Source organism: Apaloderma vittatum, unplaced genomic scaffold (genome assembly GCF_000703405.1).
Source record: "Apaloderma vittatum isolate BGI_N311 unplaced genomic scaffold, ASM70340v1 scaffold13099, whole genome shotgun sequence".
NCBI classification, from domain to species: Eukaryota; Metazoa; Chordata; class Aves; order Trogoniformes; family Trogonidae; genus Apaloderma; species Apaloderma vittatum.
The window spans coordinates 50,339-62,973 of NW_009733683.1; the positions used below are offsets into that span (position 1 = coordinate 50,339).

General features: G+C 39.1%; 1 protein-coding gene across 1 annotated transcript; it reads right to left on the reverse strand.

The window, feature by feature from the left end:
• Positions 1-690: 690 nt before the first annotated feature.
• Positions 691-10,963, reverse strand: LOC104278898 (lipase member M-like). The gene is made up of 10 exons (XM_009876014.1): positions 10,848-10,963; positions 9,331-9,442; positions 8,072-8,189; positions 7,167-7,365; positions 6,340-6,449; positions 5,483-5,619; positions 4,800-4,946; positions 3,871-3,942; positions 2,257-2,328; positions 691-924 (listed from the first exon to the last, which is right to left on the reverse strand). Exons 1-10 carry the CDS (start codon positions 10,961-10,963, stop codon positions 691-693), a joined length of 1,317 nt encoding a protein of 438 aa, XP_009874316.1.
• Between the last annotated feature and the right edge of the window lie 1,672 nt (positions 10,964-12,635).

Genomic DNA, 12,635 nt, shown 5'->3' on the forward strand with positions numbered 1-12,635 from the left:
CAAGATTTCTCTGTCTCAGGATGGGTGTTGAACACAAGTTTCCCATCTTCTGGGTGCATACCTGAACCATAGACCAGCTACTGTTTTCTGCTGGGTCTACCCATTTTATGTCCTTTGCTCTTCCTCATGAAAAAAGTGAGCAGCCCTATTTCAAACAAAGACAAACCATGTTCTTCTCATGAGAGAGTTTTTTGGGTTAACAAAGTTTTTACTTTCTGGTCATCAACTCATAATAGAATTAATCAAGACCATAACTGCTAGAATTAGTCTAGGCTTACACTATGCCTTTCAATAACTGTCAGCCCAATAAACTGAGAAATAATATGAAGAAAGGAAAACTTCTTGAGACCACTGACCATATTTAGAGAAAGTCAGTGCTTTTATCACTGTTAGGATCTAAAGAAGTGAGCAGGTTGTAAGAAAACCCTGTCTTCTGTTAGCAAAACATTGCTATTGCAGAATCTAGGCTGTATCAGTCAAAAGTGATTACTGACCCATGAGGTTGCCATCAAACATGAAATGCACCATCAGGATGTAAAGGCATTGAAGAGACATGTGGTGTGAAAATAACATCAGCAAGAACCCTTTCCCTGACTCCTGCACAAGCCATCTGATGCAAAAGAAGATTTTGTTCATATTCAGTGAAAGCAAGTGCCATGGAATGATTCAGATGTGACTGCTGGTTGTGCGTTAAGGATACTTCTGCATTAGGTCAATAATTTCACTGTATGCGTGCAAAGGTGCATCCAATCCCCAGATGAAATCCAGGTGTGCCCATTTAGGAATCCTCTTGTGATAGATGAGTGTCTTAATCTGAGACAGTAAAATGTCTGCATCCTTGGGATCTGCAAGCAAGTCTTGTCCCCCAGTCCATACGGCAGTTTGTACAGTCATCTTTTCTACATTGTAGAGAGGAGGAGTAGCCTGGAAAACACAAAGCAGTACAGGATTGAACATCCAGGAAAGCACAGCAAACCTTAAACATGCGTTTGAGGATTTCTTTTGTCACTGTTCAAAGTAGAGGTGTTTAAAGCAAATAGGAAGAAAGTGTCTTTGCTTTTGCTTCCCTTTTCTGTCTGTGCGATGACCCGGGCGAAATACTGGAACAGGCTGCCCAGAGAGATGATGGAGGCTCCATCCCTGGAGGCATTCAAGGTTGATCATGCTTGATGGGGCTCTGAGCAACCTGATCTGTTAAAGATGGCCCTGCTCACTGCAAGGAGGTTGGACTAGGTGGACTTTCAAGGTCCCTTCCAGCTCAACACATTTTGTGATTCTGTGATAGCACAGCCAAAGGAGAAGTTACTGTTGGGTCTTTGCTGTGTGAGCTAGGAATTCAGAGTGCAGGAACCTGGAACAAGACAGAAAATGTCACAATGCCTCTGGATGAATCCCCATCTTGGTCCTCTGGGTCAGCTGCAGAAGACATACATGATGTACTTAGAAAACACAATGCATGACAATGATGAAAAGGAGGATGGAGAGGCTTTTGTAGGGGGAGAGACGAAGTAGCTTAGGACTCCTGAGTCTGGAAAAATGAGGCCAGTGCAGAGACAACAGTCAGGCTTATACAGTCACAGACGGCATGAGGAAAGACCACAGGAAATAATTATTCCATTACTTCTCATAACACAAAACCTAGAAGGCATCCAGTGACTTTCCAGGGACAAGCACATTCAAGACAAACCAAAGGAAGTTGCATTTCACGCAAGTCATCATTAAAACATGTGATACTTAGTAATAGGCTGTTGTGGAAACCTAAAGAGTAGGAGGGTCAAGCACGGTATTAGAGTCCTGAATGGAGGAGAGTGTCCTCAGAGACTGGTTGAGGACAAAATCTTTTTGTCTCTGGTTGTCAGATATTAACTTTCCAATTGCCCTCTTCCTAATATTGTCTCCCTGAGTTCTCATGCATTGGCAACTGTTTCAGTCATGTTAGTAGGGAAGATGTCTCTAGATATACTTTGCTTTTTCAAAATTCATTTTCTGTCTTTTCTGCCCTTGTTTCCTCTTATTCCTATTGATTATTCAATTGAAAAGCTTTAGTCTTGCTCTCTGTCTCTCCTTCTCTTTTCTTTTAAAAATTTATTATTGCTTTTAGTGCTTGCATGCTTTCTCTGCTGACTTCCAAACTGGAAGGTAGTAATACTTTCAACTATCTGTATTCTGAAAATGTGTCTCCTACCACATCCTTGCTCTCTTCTTGTGTGCTTCTGTGTTGTCTAGGGGTGAAAATACTATTTCACAAAAACATACCTGCTGGTATTTTTCCATGTTCTTCTTTGAACTGCCCCAGTCATAAGCTTGGAACTTTCCCGAACGGGCCTCCTAAGAGGTTGAACAAGAAAAGGGTAGTTATAAAACCATTATTCAGGAAGGTCGTGGGTTCTTTTCCTGTTGAGCCTCTGTCTCCAATCCAAAGCCTCAACAGAAGTTCTTCTAAGAGCTACAAAAGAGCCAACAGCAAATTAATTAAAAGTCTCAGCTGATGAAAAGGAGTTAAATGTTTTTGTCAGAACCAAAAATATCATGGCTCCTGCAGACACAAGGATGTGCTTGCAGGCAATTTGTTACAGTTTGTAAAATTAATATTAACAATTGCATCCAGCAAGTTGCCCTCACTGCTGCTGCTATGTACATCTGACAGTCATGTTGCCATCACTCAGCTCTGAGAGTGTTTCCTTCTTATGTTTTCACTTCCTTTCTGGTTTGAATACAGAAGTCACCATTTCTACTTCTTCCTCTGTGCTCCTTGGCTTTGCCTACAGTGTGGGTCTTTACTACTTTGAGAGATACCATCAATGGGATCATAATATTGAAGGTAAGGTATCTATTAATGCCTTTCATAGTTATAACAGCAATTACAACAAAGGCTTAGGAGTATTACTCCTGGTGTTTGTACTTGCCATTCTGTGCCTAGACACTGAATTAAACCTGAATCGGTTTGCAGAGCTGCCCACGCTGAGCCTTTGTAACCCTTTTTCTTCACAGGTTGAGGTAACAGTTACAAAAGCAACTTAAATCTAACACTTAATGTAAGTTCACAGCCAAAAGTATTTTTTAGTTTTGAGTAAATGACTGTGCAGTTATCACTGAATCATAACCATGTGTTTGCTGTGTGAAAAGTGCAATAAGGCTCTTGCAAGGTCACTGTGCTCACAGACACCTCCTGCTCTGCTCCAGAGCCTGCAGCGCTGCTGGGAGACCTGCCCTGCATGCAGCAGCTTCTGAGACTGAGTTCAAACTTTCTGAATCCTGAAAGTGTGAGCCCAAAGACAGGAAGGCAGCTTCCATCATCATTGCTGCTGGGGATGTACTATGACAGTACTTTGTAAGTAAGGGATGACTCTACCAGATAAAGTATTATTGGTAATTCTACTGCTGTCCAGACACTGACCTTTGAAAGCAAGAGGTGGAAATACACGGGCTTTTACTAGTAAAATCTGGTATTTTACAAAGCAACCTATATCTTCTACATTTCTTGACTCCACATGGGAAAAGTAACTAATTTCCTAAGGTAAGCTCTGTACAGAACTTTGAACAATGTCTATGAAAGCTACTGGATCACAACAAGAAGAGTGATATATGCATCTGCATACGCAGCTTCCAGCAGGCATGTTTTTACACAAATACAGTGTTTCATTGTTGGTTTCAAATGTACCTGTAACACACTGGGTATTTCTATCCTGCTGGCAAAAGAAGGATTGATGAAAAATAGTGTTTAGAGTTGAGATTTCAGTTGTAAACTACTATTAGCATGTGTTTCCCAGAAGTTAGCAATGGCTTCCCAGCAGGATATCAGCTATACCCACTCTGTACCTTTCAGCCAGAGGTGAGCACCTATTTTGTATTCCAGGAGTTTGCTAGTACCTGGCTCCAGTGGACTATGTTCTGCACAGAAGTTCCAGAGGAGGTTTGTGCCATATACACATTGATTCGGTTCTGAAAGAAAATATTTAGTGAGTATCCTCTTCCTCCTTTCTATTCAGATATACATAAAAATGTCTGCTACAATATGTATCAATGTCATGTATCAATAAAACCAACAGAAATGAAAGTGACATGATCAGAGACTCCCTCAGAGTTACTCCAGATGTGGCGATGTGTCAGGTTTGGAGTAGCACCCAAAGAACAACCCCAATAAGAACACTTCCCAGGATGACTGAGAATCTAAAAGAGCCTGCTGGAAAGGATAGAATAAAAAGTCAGCAATTTAGACCCCAAACTAGGTTGGGCTTTTTTAGGAGTCTGTAACAGGTCCTGTGTGATAGAGGCTTGCTTTTGGACAGAACAGCAAAAGAACTGCAATTACCTGAGGAATGCATGGCTATTTGAAATAAAACACACCTTTAACAAGCTGTTGTGTGATCCTTCCTCAAATAACATATTCCAAGGCTTTTTCTTTTAATATGCTGGAGCAAAATTTTCCTGCCCAGGTGGTCTGACCTACAACTGTATGTAGCATGAGGTGCCCAAGTATGTCTTAACCTCCAGTATCTGCTAACTCCCTCAGGTATCCCTGAGGTGTCCTGTGCCTCAACACATCCCTAATGGTCCAAGGCTTGGAGGAGGAAGAAAAGGAGGAATATGTGTGTTCTTTTAACCATTGCAAAGAGTTCCTGGAAACACGGAGCAGGTAGGGGGTTTATTTTTATTTGTATTGCTGTCTGGTACTGGAGAGTGTTTCCTGCAATGTGATGCTGACTAATCAAAATTCAGTATTCACACCACAGGATAGAAAGTAAGTTTTGGGAGCAGAAGCTTAAACTCTCAGTAGAGCTGTTAAGAGTTATACGTACCACATCAATATTTTTCAGGTTACAGCCACCCAGACTGAAGAAGACATTTTTACAAAGCCTGGCAAAAGCTCCGTGGCTGCAAACAGGGACTATTAGCCTTTTTAGACATTCAATCTCAGGAAGGAATTCTCTTTTTCCAAGCAAACCCTGTGAAATACAAAGGTAACTTGTACATTGTGCTGTTGTTTTTAAAAGGTGTTTGCATCCAGTTTTCTTCTCTAGCACTGTCAGTGGTTCTCACTTTATTTTCCTCATTCGCCAGATGATGTTCCCACAAACAAGACAGAAATTAGGTGTTTTCCATTGCATCAGCCTGCTCAGGGATTACTCAATTTGCATTACATCACTTTTAATGAAGAGATATGTTAAATGTTAACTCTAATTCATATTTTAGCTCTAAGCTTGCACATCAGTTGTGGCTTTGTCTACAGGAATCTTGGAAACCTTTGAGGATCTGCATCTCTGTACCTCTCTGAGTGACCTATCCCAGTGACGCACTATTGCCCTAGATAAAAAGATTTTCTTAATGTCCAGTCTGAACTTCCAAAGGCTTCAGTTATAAGGTAAGCCTACCCACATGCAAATGAGTAGACTTCATGAAGCCCTATACTTTCTGTTTATCCATTTTAAGAGCTGAACAAACAAGTATACGGTTAAAGAGTTGAAACCAAGATATCACATACCCTGAGCAATTTTTCAGGAAGGTAGAGGAGTTTTGTTGCTGGGCTTCTAGCATAATTAATGGCAGTGACAGGTGCCAATGCAAAATAGAGTTTGACTTTTTGAGACAGCTCTGGCATTGTCGAAAATGCAATGAAAGCTGAGAAAACAAAAAAGAGGAGTTAAGAAAGTCGTAATTTGTACACCAGACTGTTTTCAGTATTCATAGATGTTATTCTGCATTTTCAAACCTACAAGCAATCTTGTTAGTTATTTGGAGACTATGGTTCAGCCTAGATTTGTGTGAAATCTCTCTTTTCCATGTGTTACCAGATTGTAGTTTTACTTCCTTCTTTACAGAGAATTTTTTGTCTGTATTTCTCCTTTGCAGCTTTCTTTCAACATAAATGAATGCACGGTTCTGATGTACAATCATGCATGTCAAATAGTATTCAGAGGAGCACTTGTTTTTCTTCTGATGAATCCAATTCCTTTTTTTATGTGTGTGTGTGTGTATGTTTATGTCCTGTCCAAACTGGCCAACTTCTCCTTCTGTACTCTCATCTTCCTATTTTGTTTATTTTGGTCAACTGACCATCTGCCGTTGGGCACACCCGTACATCTTGGAAAGAACCAATTTGCACAGCCCACAGTATTTTCCAGTATAATTCTAAATCAATGCACTTACAGCAGCAGTGCATTTGGCCTATTATATTTTATTGTCTTTATAATAAATTAAAAATGCTTAGATGGTGAAAACAGCTTATCTCGTGTTTTTCACATCTGCGAAGAATTAATTAAGGTCCCACATACATTCAGTATCTCAAATCACATTTTACTCCTGTCTTCCTGGAACTTTGGTTTGTTGTGTGTAACTTACCTACGGTAGTACCTTGTGAATAGCCAATATAGTACAACTTTTCCTGTCCTGTTGTCTCCACGATGAAATTTATTGCTGCTGGAAGATCAAACTTTGCAATCTCATCAAAACTGCCATCAGGAGATTAAAAGTAGGCATGCATAAATTAAAAATCCATTTGAAATCGTATTTTTATTACAGGCTTGTCACCAAAGAAACAACGTGAACTGTTTAGTGAGTCATTCAGCTATTTTAAGTTCTGTACTTTTCTGGCACCATACTGGAAGTTACTACTTAATGTTTTCTAGGGTACTTTTTCCCTTGACATCAACAGGACTATAACTTCAAGAAGCATCGTGTTGAATTGTAATGTCTACACAGAAGGAAGAGCTGATGGTTTAGTAACAAAGCTCTGTCTATGGAATCACATGTTTTATACAATTTGGTGTAGAAGAAAAGGTCTATTTTTAAATGTCCATTAAAATCAGTGCAAAAATTACATTTTCTCCTTCTGTGATTTTAGTATTACTGTAATACACAGACTAATGTTTCTAAATAACGTCCAAAGCAGCCTCAAGAATTGAGGACTGGCTTGGACCTGATCTGTGCAGGTTCCTCTGAGTTGCTCTGCTTCTATATCTCTAGTTTGAAGAACCTTTTCTAGCAGTAATTAGAGAAAAGTAGTCTCCACGACTATTAAAGTTTACATGCCTGTTTAGGGGCACCTTAGCAAAAGTGAGCGTAAAGAAGACTTAGTAAAAACTAGCATATGTAAAAACCTTACTTATGCAGCTTAAATAAATATGTAAAGGTGGGCAATGGAGATGCCCTTCAGTGATTCAGTCTACCTGAAAGCCCAGAATTCATCTTGATCAATGGAATAATTTTGATGTTTTCTGGACCAGCGACTGCCTCTGCTATTTCCCATCCAAACGTCAAAGCCAGCATCAGCTAGCATGAAACCCAAGCTGTTGTTGGGCAGGTTTGTGACCCAGTTACTAGCATCTCCCAATAATCCATGTTGGAGAAATACAGCAGGTCTCAAAGCTGAAAAGCAAATAAGAAACAAAGCAGCAATTCATAAAATTTCTTGATTTTCTGGTAGTTCAGGGAATTTACTGTCACATATTCAATATCAGGATTTGTTCTTGCACCAACTTAAAGGGAGAGAACTAATCATAGGAAGAAATCATCCCTTTCTGTAAAGAGAAAACTTCTTCTAAGCTTCTGTAAGGATTTATGGAAAGATCTACTCGATACCAGCAAAAACAAGCTTGGCACTCTCCAGTTATTGTTTGTACAGCTCTACCACATTAGCTTGAGATTCTCAACACTGATATATAGAATGAAGGTGTGGGATTGTTTGCAGAGGTTTCCCTTACCCAAAATATGAATCAGTCACTGATATTAACCAGGTGTAAGTGAAAGCAAAGCAAAATTAGAAGCTGGAACAACTTTCTCAAAACAACTTGATTGGGTGAGATTGCAGTCTTTACCCTATTATTTTAAAAAAAATATTAGTCATCGACTTTCTTTATAATGATATATGCTTCATATTATAGTGGATTTTTATTAAAAGTAGTTGTACTCTACATAAATCATGTTGATCTTGCAGGCTGTTCAGGACATGCAGAATTCTCTACTAAAATTTCACTCATATGTACAAGTTTTGATGGACTTTTTACAAATATAAGGTATCTCTTCCCAGAGCGTGCCCTACTAGGCTGATTTGTCTCAGATTAAAGACCCATACCTGTGTTTTCCCGATTCTGTGTGCCATAAGGAATTCTGTTAATCGTAATGATATAACCATCTTCTGTTGTCACTTCATACTCCTCACTGGGGTACCCTTTGTAAGCAATGAGCTCCTTCTAGAAGAGAAAGTACAAATTCATTTGCTTGCAGAATTACATTCCATATATGCATAAGGTATTTGCCATGTGGAAATGTTAGAGAGCAGATACAACTGGAAATTTAGTCTACATATATTAAGCGTCTGAATAAAGCAATACAAGATTGCGTATTTTAACTCCAAAACGGCAATAGATTTCTTCGATTCTTTGTGTTATATCCAGGATTTGACTATTCAGTTAAAATCTGTTATAAAAACCCTGTGTTATCCTACTGCCATACAATCATAAGACCTTGCATTCTGGCAGCATAAGAATCACTATAGGAGGAACTTATGATTCCTGTAGCTGAGACAAGGAGCTGCCTAGGTGTATGCTCCTGATCTGCTACAACACAAAGTGAAACCCGTTTATTCAGAGAAATCCAGAGAGCTTCACCACTGTGAATGGCACATAAAGAGTGAGTACCACTGAAAAATTGACTACATTATGGAAAAAACAGGATCAGCCACTCACACAGTCACAAGGCAGATCACTAGCACAGCCAGGCTTATACTCAGAAATAAATACTACTTTTGACCTGTAACATTCAACCTGTTTTGTTATAAAAGAAAATTGCTATTAATAGCTTGTACTCAGAGAATGACTCAATGCAATTCATCACGTGGGACACAAACCTCAAGATTTTAACAAGTGACTAAAGGTCTAAATAAGCTTGCTAGGCAAGAAGTGCTCTTCACAAAAGCTGGCCATTTCTGGTCTTTGTTATTCATTAAAAAAAAAAAAGAAAAGAAAACAAAAGCCTACACTAGTTATTTAGAGGCTTCTTTGATGATGAAATGCTGACATTCAAGATGGTCGTTCTTTCAGATAGGAGAATAGTGCTAGCAGTAGCAAACTGGTCACTGATATTTAAAAGGAAACGAATTCTGGAGACTTACTAAGGAAAGGTGTTTGCCTTAATTTCTGTGAAACCTAAGATGTGTTGTTATACATGCAGAAACAAGAGAATAGAAGAGAAAGCAGTAGTATATAGAGTGATTAGATAGAATGGGATAAATAAAGGCAACTTATCTACCTTCTTATTTCTAACACCCAGAAACCCCTCTGCTGTGAGACATGCATTCCTTCCGTCCCCCGGTCACTCTGCCAAACAACTTACAATACCCATAAATGCTTCAGGATCCACAGTTCTCTTCATTCTTCTGAGTTCCTCTGAATAAGAAGTTCCCTGAAACAAATATGTCACAGCAACAAACAGCCATATCTTCTCTCTGGAAAAAAAAGAGTATATTCTTCTGTTGGTGGTCTTGCTCTTCAGTCGTAATCTGGACAGATTTTGTGCTTTCCTGATGAGGGAAATACTGCCTAAAACTGAATGGAGCTAGTCTGGTACTCCCTGCTTGTTAATTAAACAGAAGAGAGTTGACTTTTAACACTTATTTCAGGGAGTTTGGCAGCAATCTGGATTCTCTGCTAAGATTTGGACCAGCATATTTATCTCAGTGAGGGCAAAAGTAGCAGTGAATCCAAGGAAAGGAGCACAGGTTTTGGAGAAATGGATTTTACTCATTCTTCTGAGAAGCAAGTCACTTGCATTACCATATCATGCATTTGCTGTGTAGATTAATTAGGAAACATTTCTGGCTAACTCTGTGGAACACTGGAGTTATTTAAGTCTAAATCAACCTTTGTCACAGTGAAGTTTTCGAAGTGAAGACAACCAAATTGTCAAATATTTAACAGAAAAATTAAAGGCAATTGAAAATATACAAATTTAAATATTTATCATTTAATTAAGAACTTAGGAACCTACATAAAGCACTTATTTACATTTGTCTAGTATCATTTACACAGAACTGCCCAACCGCAAAATTTATTCACTCTACAGAATGAAGATGGAGAAATGAAAACAAAATCTTGCTAGATATAGACTGAGTGCAGTCCAGTTTTGTTCAGGAAATAAGGAACAAAAACAGCTGAGGGGAAACCATACTGCTTAGATGCACACCCAGCAGCACACCGGCATACTCTTAGCTCAAAGAAAGTGCAGAGTGTTCGAATCAGCTTTCTCCCTACATCACAGAAACACCCCAGAAGCCATGTCTGAACTTCTGGTGTCCCAGCGATGGATCTCTAAGCTAGACTGGATTAGTTAAAAAATCTATTGTGTTTTTTGTTTTCCTAATCAAGAAGACTTTGCAACCTGTGTCGCAAACAATGAATAGCTTATTTTTTTCATTATCACAGAAAAGGAATTTATATTCTAAATTCCTAACACTATATTCTGATGTAATCTTTATCTTGAAAATATGTGTCGTCTTTTGTAGTAAAAGGAACAGACACTTAATTTTTTTTTTGCTAAGCTAGCCTGCTTTCTGCTGGTTAAAAGCCACTGCTATCTTATTCTCATACCTGCCATTTTCCCATGCCTCTCCAGTTATCCCAGTTACCTAAATTCAGGCTAGGTGAGTCATGCTACTCCTCTTTAGCTGAAAGGAACCTTTCAAGAAATAACCATCCTTTTACCTGTATGTGTTAGAAACAAAACAACACAACAAAATGTATTTGTTCTCAAATAATAAAGCAACTCCTCAAGCTCACATCTGATACCATTTTTGCAGCTCCCACAAAGCCTTCACCAGTTTTGGGTCAGAGATAAATTAAAGCGTTACTGACCTTGTGCCAGAAATCATGTATTCAGCTGAGTGACTGAGATGCCAGAAGAATGGAAACTCAATTCCTGTCTGTTTGGAAGCTGTGCTGAGTAAAGAGAGCAGCAAAACAGCAGTCATGCACCGTTTTTTCCCAGTCACGCAGCACCTTGACAATAACCATCTATTTCTTTCCCGCTCCTTGTTCCTTCTGCTATCACTTCAGCTTTTCCCTAGGGCAGCACCAGAGAGAAGTTACTCCTTTTATTCTCCAACCTTGTGCTTTTCATCTCCTCAGCCACCATGACAAGGCTCTTTTTACTATCATAGATTGTTGGATTTTTAAGGAGAATACCAGTCTCTGTGGAGTGGCAGAGCAGGATCAAGAATTTTGAAAACAAATATGTTCATAGATACACCTTATCACACCTAATGAGATTGTCAATAAACCTGCAACAATTTTCTCTTTTACTAACAGCCTAACAATTTCAGCTCCTCATGTTATGTGGAAAGGATGGAAGGAACTCGGAGTCTCTGATGCTTCTATAGATGCACATATTTTTCTTTTATTTTTTTAATGCTCATGTTGCTGTTTGGTAGTTCTACAATGTTGCAGGAGTGGCTTCAGTAAGTTTTCCTTTATACAGTTTTCACCTCTAAAAATGGCTACACAATAAAATAGATATACTCTAAATGAGTAGTTATGAAGCTAGAATGCTTTTCCATAATCTGGAAAATAGGAGACATTACCATTATGGCCACGTGTCTTAGGTGTCTCAAACATACTGGGAGGGCAACAGTATTGCTCATCGGTAGAAATTAGGTAGGTCTGTGTAGATTGCTAGATCTTGAGGACAGTGACCTTTGCGAGGCTCTTTATGTGGAGGAGAAACATAATGCAGCCATGTTCCCTCAATTATGTCCTAGCTATTACTATAATGCAAGCTTTGCAGAAGGATTATTAAGGCTTTTTTCTTTTTTTTTTTTCACTTGCATATTCTGGAATAAAGCTGGTGGACTTTGCATTCTGCCTGTTCCAGCTTGCTATTTTTAAACCTTGAAACTAATTATTATTTCTTGTTCAATTCCCCACACTTTTTCCTTCAAATATTCATTCTGTCTCACAGATACCATTCATCTACACAGAATAGATTAGCTTACACACTGAAATGAATATCTGCCAAGGTTTTGAACAGGCTTTGATATTTCAATTACAGCTTTCACACTTTCACCTTTCAGTACTTGCTCTGGTTAGGACCAGAAGATTCTCAGAAGCTATATTCTTCAATATTTACACTCCAGAAAGAAATATGAAAGTAAATCTGAAAGAAAATCTCAGAAGACACGTTCCTACGAGATTTGCTAGCAGGCCTTCAAAGACAAATATGAAGGTCCAAGTTCAGGTTCTGGCAGGGAATTAGGAGATTAAGTGATTTTCATAGAGCTGGTTTAGAACATATAGTGTTTCACAGAATCACAGAACCACAGAATGTTAGGGACTGGAAGGGACCTCGAAAGATCATCTAGTCCAATCCCCCCGCTGGAGCAGGAACACCTAGACAATGTTACACAGGAAGGCATCCAGGCAGGTTTTGAATGTTTCCAGAGACGGAGACTCCACCACCTCCCTGGGCAGCCTGTTCCAGTGTTCTGTTACCCTTACTGAGAAGAAGTTTCTTCTCAAATTTAGGTGGAACCTCTTGTGTTCCAGTTTAAAGCCATTACCCCTCGTCCTACCATTGGTTGTCACCAAGAAGAGCCTTACTCCATCCTCGTGACACCCACTCCTTACATATTTATAAGCATTAATTAG

Coding starts and splice junctions, on each gene's coding strand:
- LOC104278898 (XM_009876014.1), bottom strand. CDS start 10,963: ATGACTGCTGTTTTGCTGCTCTCTTTACTCAGCACAGCTTCCAAACAG. Junction 9,443..10,847: donor TACATGATTTCTGGCACAAG/GTCAGTAACGCT, acceptor TTTTTTTTCCAG/AGAGAAGATATGGCTGTTTG. Junction 3,943..4,799: donor ACCTGAAAAATATTGATGTG/GTACGTATAACT, acceptor ATTTTCTTTCAG/AACCGAATCAATGTGTATAT.